Here is a 22,273-nt window from a genome sequence, read left to right as displayed (position 1 = left end):
TAGCGTCACATTGTATAGCCTTAGTGTCGGTGATAACGTAGCGTCACATTGTGTAGCCTTAGTGTCGGTGATAACGTAGCGTCACATTGTGTAGCCTTAGTGTCGGTGATAACGTAGCGTCACATTGTGTAGCCTTCGTGTCGGTGATAACATAGCGTCACATTGTGTAGCCTTAGTGTCGGTGATAAGGTAGAGTCACATTATGTAGCCTTAGTGTCGGTGATAAGGTAGAATCACATTGTGTAGCCTTAGTGTCGGTGATAAGGTAGCGTCACATTGTATAGCCTTAGTGTCGGTGATAACGTAGCGTCACATTGTGTAGGCTTAGTGTCGGTGATAATGTAGCGTCATATTGTGTAGCCTTAGTGTCGGTGATAAGGTAGCGTCACACTGTGTAGCCTTAGTGTCGGTGATAAGGTAGCGTCACCTTGTGTAGCCTTAGTGTCGGTGATAAGGTAGCGTCACACTGTGTAGCCTTAGTGTCGGTGATAAGGTAGCGTCACACTGTGTAGCCTTAGTGTCGGTGATAAGGTAGCGTCACATTGTATAGCCTTAGTGTCGGTGATAACGTAGCGTCACATTGTGTAGCCTTAGTGTCGGTGATAAGGTAGCGTCACATTGTGTAGCCTTAGTGTCGGTGATAAGGTAGAGTCACATTATGTAGCCTTAGTGTCGGTGATAAGGTAGAATCACATTGTGTAGCCTTAGTGTCGGTGATAAGGTAGCGTCACATTGTATAGCCTTAGTGTCGGTGATAACGTAGCGTCACATTGTGTAGGCTTAGTGTCGGTGATAACGTAGCGTCACATTGTGTAGCCTTAGTGTCGGTGATAAGGAAGCGTCACACTGTGTAGCCTTAGTGTCGGTGATAACGTAGCGTCACATTGTGTAGGCTTTGTGTCGGTGATAAAGTAGCGTAACATTGTGTAGCCTTAGTGTCGGTGATAACGTAGCGTCACATTGTGTAGCCTTAGTGTCGGTGATAAGGAAGCGTCACATTGTATAGCCTTAGTGTCGGTGATAAGGTAGAGTCACATTGTGTGCCTTAGTGTCGGTGATAAGGTAGCGCCACATTGTGTAGTCTTAGTGTCGGTGATAAGGTAGCGTCACACTTGTGTAGCCTTAGTGTCGGTGATAAGGTAGCGTCACACTGTGTAGCCTTAGTGTCGGTGATAAGTAGCGTCACACTGTGTAGCCTTAGTGTCGGTGATAAGGTAGCGTCACACTGTGTAGCCTTAGTGTCGGTGATAAGGTAGCGTCACACTGTGTAGCCTTAGTGTCGGTGATAAGGTAGCGTCACATTGTGTAGCTTAGTGTCGTGATAAGGTAGCGTCACATTGTGTAGCCTTAGTGTCGGTGATAAGGTAGCGCCACATTGTGTAGTCTTAGTGTCAGTGATAAGGTAGCGTCACTGGTACCTTAGTGTCGGTGATAAGGTAGCGCACTTGTGTAGTGTGTCGGTGATAAGGTAGCGTCACATTGTGTAGCCTTAGTGTCGGTGATAAGGTAGCGTCACACTTGTGTAGCCTTAGTGTCGGTGATAAGGTAGCGTCACATTGTGTAGCCTTAGTGTCGGTGATAAGGTAGCGTCACATTGTGTAGCCTTAGTGTCGGTGATAAGGTAGAGTCACATTGTGTAGCCTTAGTGTCGGTGATAAGGTAGCGTCACATTGTGTAGCCTTAGTGTCGGTGATAAGGTAGCGCCACATTGTGTAGCCTTAGTGTCGGTGATAAGGTAGCGCCACATTGTGTAGCCTTAGTGTCGGTGATAAGGTAGCGCCACATTGTGTATCTTAGTGTCGGTGATAAGGTAGCGCACATTGTGTAGCCTTAGTGTCGGTGATAAGGTAGCGTCACATTAGTGTGTATGCCTTAGTGTCGGTGATAAGGTAGCGCACATTGTGTAGCTTAGTGTCGGTGATATAGCGTCACATGTTACTCGGATAAGTACGCACATTGTGTAGCCTTAGTGTCGGTGATAAGGTAGCGTCACACTTAGTGTGTAGTAGCGTACTTAGCCTTAGTGTCGGTGATAAGGTAGCGTCACATTGGTAGTCGTAAACACATTGTGTAGCCTTAGTGTCGGTGATAAGGTAGCGTCACATTGTGTAGCCTTAGTGTCGGTGATAAGGTAGCGTCACATTGTGTAGCCTTAGTGTCGGTGATAAGGTAGCGTCACATTGTGTAGCCTTAGTGTCGGTGATAAGGTAGCGTCACACTGTGTAGCCTTAGTGTCGGTGATAAGGTAGCGTCACATTGTGTAGCCTTAGTGTCGGTGATAAGGTAGCGTCACATTGTGTAGCCTTAGTGTCGGTGATAAGGTAGCGTCACATTGTGTAGCCTTAGTGTCGGTGATAAGGTAGCGTCACATTGTGTAGCCTTAGTGTCGGTGATAAGGTAGCGTCACATTGTGTAGCCTTAGTGTCGGTGATAAGGTAGCGTCACACTGTGTAGCCTTAGTGTCGGTGATAAGGTAGCGTCACATGGTGTAGCCTTACTGCGGTGATAAGGTAGCGTCACATTGTGTAGCCTTAGTGTCGGTGATAAGGTAGCGTCACATTGTGTAGCCTTAGTGTCGGTGATAAGGTAGCGTCACATTGTGTAGCCTTAGTGTCGGTGATAAGGTAGCGCCACATTGTGTAGCCTTAGTGTCGGTGATAAGGTAGCGTCACATGTGTAGCCTTAGTGTCGGTGATAAGTAGCGTCACATTGTGTAGCCTTAGTGTCGGTGATAAGGTAGCGTCACATTGTGTAGCCTTAGTGTCGGTGATAAGGTAGCGTCACATTGTGTAGCCTTAGTGTCGGTGATAGGTAGCGCACATGTGTAGCCTTAGTAGTCGTTATAGTGTGTGATAGAGTCACATTGTGTAGCCTTAGGTCGGTGATAAGTAGTCACATGTGTAGCCTTGTGTCGTGATAAGGTAGGCACATTGTGTAGCCTTAGTGTCGGTGATAAGGTAGCGCTTAGTGTCGGTGATAAGGTAGCGTCACATTGTGTACCTTAGTGTCGGTGATAAGGTAGCGTCACATTGTGTAGCCTTAGTGTCGGTGATAAGGTAGCGTCACATTGTGTAGCCTTAGTGTCGGTGATAAGGTAGCGTCACATTGTGTAGCCTTAGTGTCGGTGATAAGGTAGCGTCACATTGTGTAGCCTTAGTGTCGGTGATAAGGTGAGCGTACGCACATTGTGTAGCCTTAGTGTCGGTGATAAGGTAGCGTCACATGTGTAGCCTTAGTGTCGGTGATAAGGTAGCGTCACATTGTGTAGCCTAGTGTCGGTGATAAGGTAGCGTCACATTGTGTAGCCTTAGTGTCGGTGATAAGGTAGCGTCACATTGTGTAGCCTTAGTGTCGGTGATAAGGTAGCGTCACATTGTGTAGCCTTAGTGTCGGTGATAAGGTAGCGTCACATTGTGTAGCCTTAGTGTCGGTGATAAGGTAGCGTCACATTGTGTAGCCTTAGTGTCGGTGATAAGGTAGCGTCACATTGTGTAGCCTTAGTGTCGGTGATAAGGTAGCGCCACATTGTGTAGCCTTAGTGTCGGTGATAAGGTAGCGTCACACTGTGTAGCCTTAGTGTCGGTGATAAGGTAGCGCCACCTTGTGTAGCCTTAGTGTCGGTGATAAGGTAGCGTCACACTGTGTAGCCTTAGTGTCGGTGATAAGGTAGCGCCACCTTGTGTAGCCTTAGTGTCGGTGATAAGGTAGCGCCACATTGTGTAGCCTTAGTGTCGGTGATAAGGTAGCGCCACATTGTGTAGTCTTAGTGTCGGTGATAAGGTAGCGTCACATTGTGTAGCCTTAGTGTCGGTGATAAGGTAGCGTCACATTGTGTAGCCTTAGTGTAGCCTTAGTGTCGGTGATAAGGTAGCGTCACACTGTGTAGCCTTAGTGTCGGTGATAAGGTAGCGCCACCTTGTGTAGCCTTAGTGTCGGTGATAAGGTAGCGTCACACTGTGTAGCCTTAGTGTCGGTGATAAGGTAGCGCCACCTTGTGTAGCCTTAGTGTCGGTGATAAGGTAGCGTCACACTGTGTAGCCTTAGTGTCGGTGATAAGGTAGCGTCACATTGTATAGCCTTAGTATCGGTGATAAGGTAGCGTCACACTGTGTAGCCATAGTGCAGGTTATAAGGTAGCGTCACCTTGTGTATCCTTAGTGTCGGTGATAAGGAAGCGTCACATTTTGTAGGCTCTACCGATGATAAGGTAGCGTCAGATTACGTAGCCTTAGTGCCGGTGTTAACGTAGCGTCAGATTGTGTAGCGTTAGTGCCGGTGATAAGGTAGACAAAACGGGTGTTTATTTATGACACCTGTTAAAATGAGAAAATAAAACATACATAGAAATCCCTTGGATTCCTGAGTATACTCTAGTCCTTTCATCCGAGCATTGCGGACATGCTTGGCACACCATAAAGCCGAGGTCGGATTGCGGCTGGGCATAGTTCGCACTCATAGACAGCCGAGTGACATGCCATGTCGTGGAGGCTCTACCAGAAACGTTCACTTGAATCGTAGATACATTCGATGTTGACGCCATTTTCTTTGCCGGCCCGAGAATAATGGTGATGGGAAGTGACATTGTGTGGCGCTGTGAAGGAGCGCCCAGGGAGGGTCACACACATAGATATAGGCTCGGGGAGGGTCACACACATAGATCACGCTCGGCGAGGGTCGCACACATAGATACAGGCTCGGGGAGGGTCACATACATGCTCAGGGAGGGTCACACACATAGATACATGTACATGCTCTGGGAGGGTCACACACATAGACGCAGACGCTGTCATTGGTTACAGCGAGATCACAACACATTATAGGGCACTTCAGTATACACGAGCATGTTGTGATACATTTCCATTCAATAAATTGTCAATAGAATGATCACGACTGCTTTATAATTGTTCAACAAGAATTGTGAATAGCAGCAGCAGAAAGGTACATAAAGTGATGCCTTCTAAAGATTAGTTTGTTCTAGGTCTTGCCGTTATGTTCCGGGGAGGTACAAGCTTTCTACCGGATTTAGCTATTGAAACACATATTAATTGGTCACTTACCAAATAGTACTCGTTGACGTGATTGAAATACGCCTAGTGTAAAAACATACTGTGCAGTCCTCCTATTATAGAAATGTTTGTCAAAGATGTATGTTCTTTTACAAAAACAAAATATCCAATTGCTTCCATAACATATCACAATGATCGATAGAGAATATATTATAAAGTAATAGAATGATACCCCGCTAAGGTCCGTCCGACATACATCTTACTCCCGTCGTCTCTTCACTCACAAAACATATCCAATGAATAATTGACTCGCTACGAAATATTTGGTATGAAGAATGGATTTGTTCTAGGGACGGACAGACCATGACAGGCAGACATCTTTATGCCTTGTCCGCGTGATATCAATCATATCCCATAATACAAAACAAGAAGAGAAGCTCGGATTCTAATATATAAAACAGTCTACGGATTTCATCTCCGGTCTTGTCTGTCTTTGAAAGATGTTTCAATGCCTAATGGCAATTCGACTTTTGTTTAAGGATATAACTTGTGATAGCTGGGTTTCTTCTTTTCTACCCATGTCCACGTACTTAAGAATACTTAGTGATTCAATGAATATATACGTATGCAAATGAATGGTGTTGGTAGGCTAAACCAGCTTTACATATCCAATGTTTAAGGCCTTTCTACGTCATGTGCTATTAAAATCGTTGTTAGGCAAAATGTTGTGTATATAGAAAGCATAGGTTTAAGACCAGCTACATGATATTCTACAATGAAGACCACACTAGTTAAATACTACTATTGCCTTTTTGAGGAAAGCGTTAACAATACTGTGCTTTCCTATAATTATATATTTCAATTTGGAGGTATTCAAAATAACTAATGATATTAATGAACCAATTGATTACAACCAGTTTCATCCATTTATTTATATGATTGCTCATTAAATTTCACTCCAACCATTCAGTATATAATTATGTATCTTATATCAAAATAACGCATTGATATCTGCATATCACCAACACCCATGTTAACGCTTGTCTTAAATGGTAAAGGAATACGTATTTAAATCACTCAATTACAAATCAATATCTTAATTTCTGTGAGAAAACTGTATAAACCATTAAAGTTTGCTTTCCTTCACTCCTCGTTCCACCTAGAGATGTAATTGAAGCCATTCTCCGCATACAGAGCGAGGGTCGGGTGAATTGTGTATAAAGACCTCACAGCAATTCTGGTTCAGGCGCCGTATTCCATCCAATTCGACATTGCAACCTTGAATTTCAATAATGGTAAAATAAGCATTTATAACGGCAGACAACTCCTGTGGGGTGTTATTACTGAGAAACATGATATTTTTTCTTTTAACATGATCAAACCTATATTAGATATCTATCTAGGCTTTAAATAAATTAATAAAAAAAATAATTAAATGTTATAATGATAATATGACTTGTTCTCCATACGTAATGTACCACACTTTGTGTTCCAGACAAAACATGCGCGTGGGTGTTAGACGGCACATGAGGACTAATTACCCACGCGCCAATCAAACGTTCATCCTATCACTGTTATAATGATATGAGTTCATCTGTGATTAGACCTAACCTTTATATCATACAAATGGTATTTCTGTTGATAATGTGTTGTTCTTAAGCGCCCTATTACATCTGAAAGTGAAAGTGAAAACATTAAAGTTAAAGTTTTGATCACTAATTCTCTGGCTTATTTTAATCTTTTGCTAAGTGCTGTTGGCGCAGTATAAAGGGAGAGAGGCGACCGTTATATAATGTGACCGGCTGGGGTGTGCTTGTTCCGTGTGATCGGTGGCAGGCTTCGTGGAGAGATTGTCGTAAAAAGGGCAGATGTATTACAAGGAGACAGTATGATTATATTCTCAGACACACACACCACAACACACCTATGGTAGGCCGTCCGTAAATAACATTGACTATTAATAGGAAGTCAAATCAATCCAAACAAGTGTTAATGACTCAAACAATGCTTCTCCCAGAAATCACCTGCTCTTTGATGTGTCTATTGTCCTGTTGTTGGTGCGCCATCAGCTGTGGACTGGTCACTGAATACTGTCAATAGCGTACACCCTTAATTTAAACGTTCAGTTCTTTGTAAAAAAATCAGTTACCATACCAAATCATTACTTGAAAAGATTTGGTTGAAGTACTTTTGACATGAAGTGCATGGTCAGATAATCTATATCCCATGTCGGGGGATTGTAGCTACAAGCCAGGAAAACGGTTTGAAATCCACAATACATGAAAGTCTGACCAGATAGGTTTAATCATCGATGACCAGGTAGCTCAACTAGTTTGGCAGCGCTTCTGGTGCGCTCGACCATGGTACGTTTGACAGCGCTTCTGGTGCGCTCGACTATGGTATGTTTGGAAGCGCTTTTGGTGCGCTCGACCATGCTATGTCCAAACGTTGTTGTGGGGTAGTTCGTAGGGACAATGTTTACAAAAATGGTCGAGGGATGAATTTCACACCGGCGACCAGGTAGCTCAATCGGAATTAAAGTTGTCGAGTACATTGTTCTGGTCCGAATACAAGAGCACTATCTTTGACAGAACAAGTGGATACTGACCGATACACCTGAATCATTAGTACTACATTCATTATCTAATAATCAGATATACGTATGGGTGATTCATCTTGATGTTCGTAGATTACAAACAGCAGAAACTATCACTTTCATAAAGACTACTGTGTTAATGTGTTTAGCTTACTACATACACTTCAACTTAAAGGGATTTGAACAAAATGAAAACCTAATGCGCGAAGACATAATTGAAAAGTAGACGTATGATTGATCAGATTTCTGTTTTGTCTCGGGAGTGGGACTGAATTGAATGTTTTAGATTATTGATGATGAAGTTCCATTCAGGGATATGTAGCTGACCTTTATGTCACTGAATACACACTGACTAGCTTGTGGATTGTCGAGAGGTCTGTCGGTACCAATAATGGTTTGCTCATCTCTATTGTAGCCACCTCAGCCGTTGGGGGGCCGTAGATTGATGGGAGTACATCAACGCTTCCACACTATTTATTGATGGCTGTAGACATCAAACGCCGGTCGGAAACCCGACTCTAACTTTGTTTATTTCCATCATTTTACCTCGTGGAGGTATCCTGTCTATTGGATACAGGAATGACACCTGGCTGTTGGCTGAATAAACATCTTTTCTGTTCAAAAGTGTTGAAATCATTTACTGGAGATATTTGTACATTTACATTAATTAAACTGGCCGCCATTTTGACAATAATTATATTGTCGCCTACTAATATATCATTACATTGGGTGGCCGTTAGCTTCACGACAAACATGTGCATGTGTTTTACACTCAGTGATGGGTAAACTACCCATGCTTGCTGTTCTTTGCCAACCACTGTTTGTGGAGAGAGCGGTTTGATAAAGAAACATGTTCCTGTGCACTGATTCGTTTGAAAGACACCTGTAATCTGTTTTGTAACGCGCGTGTAAACTCAGTATCAGCAGAGGAATCATTCAGAGCGAACAGCGTCATATCGTCGCGTGCTCTCACGTGCATGCATGCTCCACTGGAGGTGGATGTAGAACTGGAGTTAATCCCTGAACCGTAGATAATGTTAGGTCTAATTCTAAAATTATGTCATACGTATTCAACACCAGCACTTAGCCCTGCTGCATGGCTATAAAACAAGTGGCATTCCAATTTTCCCATCCACTTGTGTTTATTAGAGTTGAAGCACATGATGTGTTGTAAACAGGGCGGCACATCCCTGTCGATCTGTATCTCTTCTGTCTTCCTTTATAAATGTAAAGTTTTAAGCCATTTTAATGCCAATCAGTGGTGTGCTTATCTACTTCCGTTACCAAATATGTGTACTTCATAACCTTTATTGTCGGCCATCTTAGTTCACCTTTTGTGTTATTACGTCTACAAGTATTGTAGCTTAGGGGATACAAATAGATTTGGTTTCATCATAAAAGTATTGATTTTCCGCGTCTTGGTGAATTCTAGCAGATGACGATACAAGTCTGAATATTGCCTATCGGAACCATTTTAATCTTATCTCAAACAGGTGTCTGTCAGAATAAGAATTCTTCTGGTCAATCATTTCTGTCGAAAGAAGGAATTAAGAAATCGGATAATTCGCTTTTCTTGTTTTGACATTCTTGGCAAACCTAGTTTGCCACTTTTAAAACAGATTAAATAACATTATGTACTGTGTTCGTGCCCTTTATGATATATGTACTCAATGGTGCGCCAGGCTGTCAATCATCCCACTAACGCTGAGGTCAGAGCGAGTCTCAATCACCAAAATATGTTTGTATTTGATTTCAGACACAGTTAGTCATATTAACCACATGATTAAAGCACCTTTTGTCTTATCATTATCGCCATCATCATTTTTCACTGGTTTTGTGTCTGATACAGATCTTCACTAGCTGTAATCCTTGTACCGCCGTCTACTCTCTAGGTACGGGTAACTTTAACCTTTAATGAATCTGGCAAGCATTCTATTATCTCCCTTTTACGAGAAACAGCTTTGATTACAATGATGTTATAGCTTTGATGCTATTCACGATATGATATTTAGCATTTAACGTCCATGTATAGGAGCTAAACATATCCAGGAACAATACATTGGTGCCTTGTATGTGTTCCTTTCTTCTTTTTGTGTAAAATAAAGGAATATTTAATAACGACCAATCATGCTCCTAATAATTGATGCAATGCTCTGTATTGTATTATCCTGTATGAGTTTGCCAGTAATAGCTATAGCTATGTTACAATATGCTGAGATTGTGTTTGTAAGGACGTAAAACATCCAAGTGTAAACAGACATGTTTGTATTATCTGAACTGTCTGATTCCACCAGTAATGTGTTGTCGTTTGACTTATCTTGTCTTTTCTCACCATTTTTGCAGGGGGCTTTGCAGGATGTAAAAATAGTAACACAGGCACACGGTTATCTGTTACAATGTCCACAACAAGATACCGGTATGTATTGTTTTCTCTGTTTAAATACCTCAGATAAGCCCATACCATCCAAACACCTTGTTCTAAGCTCCATGCTTTAATGCCAACGTCAATAGACTATTCGTATTTTGTTCAGTATTCCGTTCAATTATCCATGGCCAGGGGTTATCACAGTATCTTTTGTCAATATCAAACTCCCAAATTCACTAGTTCGTTTTCAATCAATGCAAACGCTATAACTGCTTGATAAATTGTATAGACTATGGCCAGATCCGCCATTAAGAGTTTAGATCAGACTTCATAAACATTGGCATTGAATTACTGAAATGCTGAAAAGTAACTGGAAAATTAGCTTTGTGTCAAATTGCTTTCTCTATTTAAAAATTACTTTCCTGTTGAAACCTCTCAATAGTACTATATATGGAGGGTCCTTAGTTCAAATGCGGTTTTAGGAGGGATTAGCTCGGAAACAAATGTAAATATTGTGTTGAGTTCAATAGAAGAAAACGGAGGTCTTCTAAATCTGATCAGCATCAAATTGTCAAGAAATTTCTTATTTCCATTGCTTATTCTTATGATCTCAAACTTTTCTTCATTGCACCCACTCATTATTATGGAGGAAATAAAGAAAATGATATATGAATGACCTTTGATACAAAGGTCAATGACAAAATGGACCTGTCCTCATGATGGGTTTCTGATGTTGATAATTATATTTCTAAATCAATCTCAAAATGAATCGACACTTTTGTTCAAAGTTGATAAGACTCTACTTCAAATTCAAACATTAACGTAGGTAGTTCGTTTGTTCTGTGAGTTTATTGGGAAAAAAACCGCCAGGAATGCGCAGAAGGAGATTTGGGTCAGTTTACTGAATTAGCCTTACATAAACCTGGCACGTTGTGTAAACGCCATTTTATATCATAAAGCCAAATACATGGTGAATGTTTAACCAACCAAGCCTGGCGAGTGTTTGTGGATTACTTTTGGACGTGTAAAACACTCTAGCAAGTTAAGATCAATTTACAATCAATCTACACGTAATTGATTTCGCAAGTGTTGTAAAATTCACGTACTTTCCAGAAGCGAAATTGATTACTTTGCAATAAAAAAGGACAACAAATTTCATAACACGCACCCCCGGGAGAATGATGATAATAAGATTTGTGAATGTTTTAAATTGATTTGTTTTACCTTGTCCTACCTGTGCCGTGAATGTTTTAAATTGATTATCTTTTAGCTTGTCCTACCTGTGCCGTGAATGTTTTAAATTGATTATCTTTTAGCTTGTCCTACCTGTGCCGTGAATGTTTTAAATTGATTATCTTTTAGCTTGTCCTACCTGTGCCGTGAATGTTTTAAATTGATTATCTTTTAGCTTGTCCTACCTGTGCGCAGTACCAAGCTCTAGAACAACAAGTGAAGAATATGTATTCCATGTACCAGAATCTATCACTCAAGGCAAGTACAGCTGGACTAGCTTTTCTCTCAACCTGACTAAAAACTAAAGTTTATTATTTTCTCAACTCCTAACTGGGGACAGTGCCAGCGACTGAAGTGTGGCCATAATTTGCTTAGTTACACGGCTTTATATTATCTTTTCGTGAGCAGTACATGTTTTATTGCCCACCTCAGAGTTTCCTTTTTAGTGATAGGTTGTAAGAGAGTCTAGGTCATCTTCTTTCCCCAGAGGTCAATCGAGTATATAGGTGGTTAGGGCGCGAGAAATCTGGTGAAGCGAAAGAAAAAAAAAACCATTAAAACGTTAAAAATTATAACTCCATTCGTTGTCGGCATTGTATTTTAATGGTGTTGTAGTATGGATACCGTAATTTGCCTATAATAACAAGGAGACCTTCTTGAGCCGTTATGTTCTGCTCTCTACCAACCTTTAACACTGCTGTGTCCTAAACCTCCATCTATTCGTCTCCACTTATCTGTGTTAGCAACGTATTTTATCCAGTATTGGACATACTATAGTTTTAATGTTTTATGTAAGTATACATATACTATATGTGTACCTTTACTGTACGAATATATGCTACCTTACCTTATATTGATATATATCATATTATTTTAGCTTCTGCGGGCAGAAGAGAAAATCTTTGGTTTGGAACAGTGCGAGTGTCTGAAGAGTTGTTCCCAGAACGGAACTTTACGTAAGGAAGGAGAGGTGTGGCAGATGGACCAATGTACAGTGTGTAGGTGTGCGGTAAGTAGACCACGCCCACTTAACCTATGTAAGTGTGCGGTAAGTAAACAACGCCCGCTTTATCTGTGTAGGTGTACGGTTAGTAAACCACGCCCACTTTATCTGTGTAGGTGTGCTGTAAGTAAACCACGCCCACTCTATCTGTGTAGGTGTGCGGTAAGTAAACCACGCCCACTTTATCTGTGTAGGTGTGCGGTAAGTAAATCACGCCCACTTTACCTGTGAAGGTATGCATTAGGTAAGTGAACCACGCCCACTTTATCTGTGTAGGTGTACGGTTAGTAAACCACGCCCACTTTATCTGTGTAGGTGTGCGGTAAGTAAACCACGCCCACTTTACCTGTGAAGGTATGCATTAGGTAAGTGAACCACGCCCACTTTATCTGTGTAGGTGTACGGTTAGTAAACCACGCCCACTTTATCTGTGTAGGTGTGCGGTAAGTAAACCACGCCCACTCTATCTGTGTAGGTGTGCGGTAAGTAAACCACGCCCACTCTATCTGTGTAGGTGTGCGGTAAGTAAACCACGCCCACTTTATCTGTGTAGGTGTACGGTTAGTAAACCACGCCCACTTTATCTGTGTAGGTGTGCGGTAAGTAAATCACGCCCACTTTACCTGTGAAGGTATGCATTAGGTAAGTAAACCACACCCACTCTATCTATGTAGGTATGCAGTTAGTAAACTACGCCCACTTTATCTGTGTTTATGAGGAAGCCACGCCCACTTCATCTGTGTTTATGAGTAAACCACGCCCACTTATATATGTTGGTGTGTGGTAAGTAAACCACGCCCACTTTATTTGTGTAGGTGAGTAAGCCACGTCCACTTTTTTCCGTGTGTTTGTTCGGTAAGTAAACCACGCCCACTTTTTCCATGTATGTGTGCGGTAAGTAAGCCACGCCAACTTTGTCTGTTTAAGCATGCGGTAAGTAAACATATCAGTAGTTTATAAAGTAAAAGACGGATTCTTTTAAACGAACGGTAAGTCACGCCCACCTTTCGATTTGTCGGCCATTCATATGTGCTGTACACGTGAATGCAACTTAATTCAGTAAGAAAGCCTGGCCCACAAAATAAAAGCAAACCTATCATAAATCATGATTTAATGTAAAGTTTGATGGAGGCGATACTTTACTAAGACATCTTTTAATCTTATAATTCTGTCCAGTAGACCGATGTTTTATGTTTTTAAATGAAAGGTTATTATTAATCAAAGGTGGATTTGGAATAAAAATCATGCTTTAACTTAGGAATAATAACGGCTCTCGGCGAGCCTTTGTTTTTACCTCATTTTGTGACGAGCGTTTAAAAAAATGATTATGCTATTATAGAATATTTAGTACAAAAATAAGAATTCTTTATTGCGTTTTACAGAATGGCACTGTTGAATGTCAGAAGGTTGACTGCCCGCCTGTACAGTGTGAGAACCCTGTGTATAGAGATGGAGAGTGCTGTCCGATTTGTCTCAGTAAGTGATAACCAGCTTCATTACTTTTACCTACATATATCTCAGGGGAAAGATGAAATCTCGTTCTCGGCAGAAATTGAAAGAAAGCAAATTTGCATTTTCTCCTCAAACACCAGACTGTTTATTAGAAGCATAAACAGGTTTTTATTGAAACTTCGAAATGGCTTGGAAATGAATATTCTGCTTGAACATCAGACAATTTTTTTAACTAATTTGCATTTTGGCCGTTCTTGGCAAAGCATATTGTATAATTGTCGGGGAAATCGATAGAGCTCTTCTTGACGTAACGTTAAACATAACTTGAGGGAGATAGAAAATAGCCAGCATGTTTCCCTTTTACAATGCGGCAAAAGAGTTGGCACCAATGTTCCATGTGTTGCATTGAACGCTGATATACTTGCCAAGTCTCATAATACAAATGACATTGAGAGTTCAGATGCAATTTAGTTTGCCAAAAGTTTAAACTTCAATTTGATTGAAAAAATACCAATTTAACAAATTAATGCCTCGTTCGATTTACCTTACGGAGAAAAAAATAGCGATTAAATGAAAAAATAAACATTTCAGTACCTATCTCTTCTCATCTAGAAATGCTTTATTAATAAGTTACAACATTTATATATATCTTTGAAATCTGTTTTCAAATTTTTTTTACGTTTACTCATTTTGTTCGAAGTCACAACACACTCATTTGATTTGTGTTTTGTCATAAATCGCTGTACATTGATGTTATGTGGAAAGCTTCAGAGTACTCTCAGAGTATTACACCAAAATAATCGTTTCAATTGCTATAGCAGTGTTAAATGTTGAGATGTTAATAAACAACACATGCAATCTTCCTTACTGCGTGTGTATCAATGAAGACCAATCTGGAAACAAAAGTAACAAATATGTCCTTTTTTACATTTGTGGATCTAAAAACAGCCACACTAGAGGTACAAGTGCTTTAGATAAGATGATGCTCATTGCCCGACTCTGCTGCCGACCACGCCAGCTGTCGGACCATCCATCTCTCAGCTGATGTATTACAATGTCGATTGTTGTCCTTATATCAAATTGTAACTGGAAAAATCATATTGCCAATAAAGCCGAAGTTAGTAATTTGTAACAGGTTGTTTGTTCATTAAACGCGGTACCATATGTCGGGTTCCTTTAGTGAAAGAATGAGTAAAGCTTGGTTTAAACAATATACAACACTTTGAGCAAGCAAATCCACACATTTACCATATTCAAATTTTATGTGACTGTAAGACGTGTAGATTTTGTATGAAGTATAAGGATTAATTTGAATAGATTAGTTTTTATGTTATGGATTCAATTCAAATTAAATATGGCCGTTCTTCGTTTAGTTTCTCTATGAATTATAAGGATAAACTTGAATATATTAATTAATTATTTAATGGAGCTACACATGTATATCACATCCACTAGAGTTTACATTTATCGGCGGTGGCTTTAGAATACAATTTGATTTTTGAAAGAAAGATTGAAGTTTGAAGATTTATTGAGAGTACTAAGTTCTTAGAACATGTTTTATTTCCTTTACAGCCAACTGTTTCTACAGCGGCAAATATTATGACCACGGCCAATCGATCACTCCGCGCATGTGTGTGACCTGTACCTGCGATGTAAGTTCAACCCAAACTCAAATACAAGTATTTAAGATTATCAGTCAATTTTGTTGCCCATGTAACTTCTGTATCAAAGATTACTCAAAATTACGCATACAGAACTACTGCAGTGTCTTCAGTCCTTATTGGGCAACTGTTAACATGTTGACAAACGTGGTGATTCTAAACTTACGAACTATGTGACAGCGCTTTACTAACATTTCTTTGATGTTAATGACAGTAGTCATTCGCTAATGAACACACGGACTGTCTCCATGCTTGTAAATAACTTTAATTATTTCATGTGTTTCCTCGGCTATAACTACTTAGGCCTTGTAAATAGATTTGTTAGCTAGAAGTACGACTGCCCCCCGATAAAGCAGACAATAAACCGGAGTGTGTGCCCAAACATCACTAAGGAATGGCCAGGAATGTTCATTGACGGTCCCACCAATAACCAGCAACTTCAGGGAATTATCTCTTCCTTACACCCGCACACTTTTTTCAGTATAATTAACAAGATTTATAGATATTGGCCACCAAATGATATCGTACATCATTGTAAATGCGCTTCTACAGGAACTAATTCTACATAAGCCAATTAAGTTTTTAGACTTATATCCAGATTAACCTGCTGACATCAGCTTTTGTTACTGAAGGCGCCAAAAGTGCAGAAGAAAATTTAAAGATAATGAATGAAATATGCAGGTGATAAATACCTATGATCTAAAAACTGATTATTTTAATTATTTTCAATGTTGTAAAATGATGTGGATACGGTAGCCAAAATAACAAGAATTGAACTAAAGAACTCACAGATATATTAAATAATTTGTACAATTATTTTGGGTTTATCCAGTCTAAGGATTGAACTAAAAAATCTCCCAGATATGTATGCGAAGAAGTAGTCATGGAAACGTTGGATACGTGTATCTCTTCAGGAACGCTAGGTGGTAGTGGTAGCACATCTAAAATGCATGGCAAAATTCGAAGTTCCTCAAAATGATGATTCAACAAAACTTTAGCACATCCTTTTGACATTGAACAGCGGTAAACCTTGGCCTGGCCCATTTGTGTAATGTATGTACAGTAAATTGTCTAAGGATCTCGTTTCGAACTGTAAGGATGTATACAATTCTGCTAAATTGATTAAGCACAAACAGACAAATGGAAGAGAGGAACACAATTGCGTCTCTACATCATCGTTCCATCATAACTCTGGGAATGTTGGTGGATGTGTGTGTGAAGTACCCAGACAACTTCTCCACCGTGTACCACTGATACAGCCGGATTGGTCTCCGACTTTAAACATTATATAACCAAGTCATTATGCTTAAAGGATATAATCATTAGTTTAACAGGAAAGAAAAATGCCAATTGTCCATTAAAGATATTTGAAAAACTGTCGAGAATGTTCTAAGTGTTGGTATGTACGATTAATGCGGTAGGGCCTTGTATTGTTGGCTACGTCTTAAGAAGGGGAAATATAGCAATATTTTAATGACGTCATTGTCTCATTAACATATTTGTTGATCATCCATTGCAGTACAATCGTAATGATGTCCAAGTGTTATGGCGGACAAGACTTCTGTAGATAAACACCAGTTAGAACTAAGGTTCACAAATAACACTAAAAACCACCGAAAACTAAATGAATAGGGTGGTCTATAGAAATCTTCCCATAGTCAGTTTAAGGCTTAGGAGATCAATAATCTGTCTATTAACGATGCTAACGTTACCGTGTTTCAAACAAATGCTATCACAGTTTAGGAAATCAATTGTTCCACTATATTGTTGTTTTAAATATTGTACTATAATATCCACTCTACAGGACGGACGGATGGCATGTACCAAAGTGGACCCCAAAGAAAGCTGTGAGGCTTTGGATTGCCCCGTGGAAAAACAATTGCATATCAAGGATGAGTGCTGCCCAGTATGTGAAGGTAAATAATGGCATTAAAATTTTAGACAAAGTGAATTAATAAATTTTAAGTCCGATTTCAACAGCATCACATCTTATTAAGATAACTAAGGGTCAAATACCCGCTAATCACCAATAGGATTTTCTTATTGATATCCACATACTTTGATGAGTTCCCAGTTTTATTTAACGGTTGACATTGATTTTTAATCCGACAGGTACTGATTTTTGCTCCAAGGGACACGACTGTCACGAAAATGCAGTGTGTGTGAACATGGCAACCCGTTATGGGTGTCAGTGTAAAATAGGTTTCACAGGAGATGGAACGCATTGTGAAGGTAAAATGGTATTTTTTGTTTCTATACTGATTGAGTTGTAATGTAAATTAATGTAAGTAATTATATCGCTAAATGTTTTAATTATTGTTCTTTTGTTTTTTTATTCTTCTATATTTTATTAAAATTTTATATACTTATTAATTGCTTTGCAAATCGAAAGCACAACTCTAAATCCAGAACAGTGAAATTTTACTCCAATTTCTCCAGAGCTAGCTTCAGATTCAGATTATTGAGAGTGGACGTAAACATTTACAATATACCAACGGAATTTCACGTCATTGTTTTGAGAATATGATATGTGTGTTTTACAGATATTGATGAATGCCAGGTAAAGGGTGGGAAGACTGGCCACCATTGTAATGGGAACACTGAGTGTGTGAACACAATAGGCTCCTACACGTGTAGATGTCCGTCAGGCGAGACGCCGGAGGATCCGTACAAGTGTGAAGGTACACATACGTCATCCTCACCAGCTGTTACGTCACACATCTCCCTACTGGCCGTGGCGCTCGCGCTACATCTGTGCCTTATATATTTTCATCTACATATTTCCTAACGATAGCTCTATCACCGTCGTCTTTGTGAACAATGCCCTGCTCTCGTTATGTTTACATCTCGATAATTTCTTAAATTATATTTGGTTATTACTCAGTGAAATATTATTTGGTTATGTGGAATTTGAGTACGACCAGCCGATCTGGTATCCATCTTGCTTTGACGGGTTAGACTTAATCTATTCTCACAATTCATGTTGGGGGACTTTGTTTTATTGTTTGAATAATATCATCTAGTGCACAAGTAAACATCGCGACGCAAATAAGTCATCTCCATATTGTCAAACATATACGTTTTCATAATAATATTGAAAAACAACCCACGGAAATATCGTCGGTATGATGTGACATTAACTTGGTAATGAAGGTACAGTGGCATTGTTCGGTTCATTAATCTGTCTAGTGATGAGGGGACAGTGGCATTGTTCGGTTCATTAATCTGTCTAGTGATGAGTTGACAGTGGCATTGTTCGGTTCATTAATCTGTCTAGTGATGAGGTGACAGTGGCATTGTTCGGTTCATTAATCTGTCTAGTGATGAGGGGACAGTGGCATTGTTCGGTTCATTAATCTGTCTAGTGATGAGGTGACAGTGGCATTGTTTCGGTTCATTAATCTGTCATCTAGTGAGTGAGGTGAGTGGCATGATGTCGTTCATTAATCTGTCAGTGATGAGGGACAGTGGCATTGTTCGGTTCATTAATCTGTCTAGTGATGAGGTGACAGTGGCATTGTTCGGTTCATTAATCTGTCTAGTGATGAGGGGACAGTGGCATTGTTCGGTTCATTAATCTGTCTAGTGATGAGGGGACAGTGGCATTGTTCGGTTCATTAATCTGTCTAGTGATGATGGGGACAGTGGCATTGTTCGGTTCATTATAATCTGTCTAGTGATGAGGTGGACAGTGTTCGCATTGTTTGTTCGGTTCATTAATCTGTCTAGTGATGAGGGGACAGTGGCATTGTTCGGTTCATTAATCTGTCTGACATTAACTTGGTGATGAGGTGACAGTGGCATTGTTCGGTTCATTAATCTGTCTAGTGATGAGGGGACAGTGGCATTGTTCGGTTCATTAATCTGTCTAGTGATGAGGTGACAGTGGCATTGTTCGGTTCATTAATCTGTCTAGTGATGAGGGGACAGTGGCATTGTTCGGTTCATTAATCTGTCTAGTGATGAGGTGACAGTGGCATTGTTCGGTTCATTAACTTTCCATTATAGTAGTTCGCTTATAGCGAATTATACAAATATAATATTCCAATTGAAAATAGAAATATATATTGATTCATTTTGATAATGTGAATTATTCATGTATATGTCATCGATGTGGTATGGAAGTTTTTGGTGATGAGAAAACGATTGATAAACGGCAGTGTGAGTGATGCGAGTAAAGCGGAAATAAGAAGTGAACGATTAGAAAACCAAACACACGGACTGACAGATAAACAAAAGGTGTACATTTTATTTGTATATATCAATCTATTTGTTGTTGTTAAACTGTTTTTTGTGAACGAATGTTTAATATAAAATGATTTAAGTGATCTTTTTCATAAACCACGAAAATCATAAATGTCATGATGACATAGTGTAAATGGTGTTTTAAATGATCGTGATAATTGTGATTTTGGTGATAAATGTGATAATTTAATTATTGTGTAAGAGGAAATGAAAGCATTGCTCGGATGAGTCGGGAAAGGACATGTATATTTATTTGTATAGGTATGATGGCGAGACCGATAAAGCGGTATAGTCATGAAAATTATCAAATGAGAAAATACTTTTTCTACCTCTGGAAAATCGGCTGTAGGTTTTTATTACAAAAATTGATTAATAAATCCCATTTCCTACAATCTGAATTGGTGATGGTTTTCTGTTTACGATTATAGGATATCTATACTAAACAGTGCAGGCAGTTATCAATTAAATAACATCTCCCTGTTCCTATTCAATCAATTTGCTGTTCATTCTTTTTTTTATTTAAAGCTGATAAAATTCCATATCAAATGCACTTGCCTGCTCTGTTTACGTATAGGTTAAATGAATCCATTTGTTTTTAGAAAATCAAATATTATACATGAAGGGCGTGCTCGTATTGATATATTTAATTCACTACGGTAGTGTTACGATAAAAATTGAATTTTTCCCTCGAGACTGCGTATAGAATAAGATGAGGAGACATGTTCAGGTTTGCCATCTGGAGAGACAACACATGTGAATATCACCTTTATATCTGCATTTGAGAGAAACCTTTGCGGAACCCTTCATTTGGCTAAATGAAAATGTTTCCAGAAATGCTTCGTTATGTAAATATATTGTAGGAAATTGGATTATTTTTCAATTTACAGTTGATTTTCCAGAGATGATTGGAAAATATATGATACATTGCAATAACTCAAAACATGCACAATTGTTTTAAACAAAAGGTGATAAAAACGTCTCCATTTCCGGCTTGGCATGTCGAACATTCATCTTGTGGACTCTGTAATCAATAAAGAGTATTTCGGGAGACTTCAAACAGCATCCAGACTCGTGGATGTCAGGAGGGGCGCTAATTTATTATACGTTATAGTTACTATGGTAATCCCGTAACAAATTCCATGTTCTTACAGCAACAAAAACATTTATTTATAAAGACAACGCAGGGAAATGTTTGTTTGAACCTACCCGTGCGCACGTCATGTGAGCGATGTTTTTGTGGTTAACACGTCAGTAGCAGGATAACCACAGCTATACCAAAATAGAACATTCGAGATCTCCGCTTTCGAATTAAGCTTATTGTGCAAGAATGAAATCATTTTCATAAACACGTTAACGGTAAATAAGTTATTAAATTCTATATATCATAATTATATAAAAGGAATTAACAATGGTCAAATGTGGTCAGATTGCCGACGAACCGATGGGCCGTAGGAGGGCACACATTGATATTGAAACGTCATACTCATGGGGCATGGGTCTCCCCGGAATAAAGGTGACTTAAATAAATGTTTAAAATAAAGAGACATGATTATGAGAATGCATATTAAAATCCATAGAAAATAGCTGACCAAAATCATAGGGAAAGTGTAGCATCTGTTGCCGAATGATTCTATAAATCCGATCGCCGTTTTGGTTCGTTTGCCTATTGTGTTTGCCGTATGATAAGCATAAAGCATGCGCCAATAGGTTGTTGTTATCAAATAAACCTTGGACCCACATACTATTTTATTTGCACCATTTAGCATTTTAACATCCCGTCTGTGTGGTTATAGGTCAGCTGTAACACTACATAAGTAAAGGTACTCCTGTCATTACACTGACCTTAACAAACCTAAACAAACCATGAGTAACTAATGGACCATTGACGTTGTAACAAAGAATACTGCTCCTCGCCTTTTTATCGCTCACCAGGCGGCCATGGTCTGGGAATCAATCACAAAAAGCGGAGTTATTACATCGATAAATAAATCCTGGTCTGCATCGTTGGCTTCCGCAAGTGACGCCACATGAAAGACATTCCATAAGTTATATAACGATGCCGACTTGGTGCCACTCTCAGATAACCGGTATAGGATTTTGATAGTATTTCTGGATACGAGATCGGAGTCGGTATAATTAAAGAATTAAATGTTAGCCTAACAGGAACCGATAGAACATGCCTTGCTGGGTAACATTTAATGAAGTTCACCTGTGCTAGAGTAAAATAAAATTCACATTAAACTCATTTGGCTAGGTTACGTATGAGCTATGGTTAGTCTCTCAAAGAATCTCTTGGCACATTTTATATCGGAGAGTAATTGAGTATCGGCCATGTGAATGTAGGGAAATCATTCCGTGTGTGCTCTCGCTGTGTAAGTGTAGCAGGTCAGAACCTTTGTCAGTGTCGACAAACAGATCCTTCATCTAACGGACACTGTGTTGGTTGGGAAGGTAAACAGATCTTTCATCTAACGGACATGGCGTTGGTAGGAAAGACAAAGATGTCCTTCATCTAACGGACACGGCGTTGGTAGGGAAGGTAAACAGGTCCTTCATCTAACGGACACGACGTTGGTAGGGAAGAAAAACAGACCCTTCATGTAACGGACACGGCGTTGTTAGGGAAGGCAAACAGATCTTTCATCTAACGGACACGGCGTTGGTAGGGAAGACAAACAGATCCTTCATCTAACAGACACTGCGTTGGTAGGG

At 39.6% G+C, this 22,273-nt stretch overlaps 1 protein-coding gene across 2 annotated transcripts in view; it reads left to right on the top strand.

Moving 5' to 3' along the window:
- LOC138307653 (protein kinase C-binding protein NELL1-like) overlaps positions 1-18,964 on the top strand; it is a 118,670-nt gene extending 99,706 nt beyond the window's left edge. The window contains exons 6-14 of one of the 2 annotated variants that reach the window (XR_011206028.1): positions 9,946-10,018; positions 11,376-11,458; positions 12,078-12,209; positions 13,586-13,679; positions 15,228-15,307; positions 17,121-17,232; positions 17,429-17,548; positions 17,860-18,688; positions 18,822-18,964. Coding sequence is in view for 1 of the 2 variants with exons in the window: in XM_069248472.1 (XP_069104573.1) it covers positions 9,946-10,018; positions 11,376-11,458; positions 12,078-12,209; positions 13,586-13,679; positions 15,228-15,307; positions 17,121-17,232; positions 17,429-17,548; positions 17,860-18,104 (939 nt within the window). In the remaining variant the exon portion in view is untranslated. Of the gene's footprint in view, positions 1-9,945; positions 10,019-11,375; positions 11,459-12,077; positions 12,210-13,585; positions 13,680-15,227; positions 15,308-17,120; positions 17,233-17,428; positions 17,549-17,859; positions 18,718-18,821 lie in introns of those variants that run through there. The other variant, XM_069248472.1, reaches the window with a different exon arrangement.
- Positions 18,965-22,273: the final 3,309 nt, after the last annotated feature.

Source organism: Argopecten irradians, chromosome 1 (assembly GCF_041381155.1).
Source record: "Argopecten irradians isolate NY chromosome 1, Ai_NY, whole genome shotgun sequence".
Classification (NCBI taxonomy): domain Eukaryota; kingdom Metazoa; phylum Mollusca; class Bivalvia; order Pectinida; family Pectinidae; genus Argopecten; species Argopecten irradians.
Note: the sequence above shows the minus strand (reverse complement) of the source record. Positions and strands in the feature narration are given on the sequence as shown.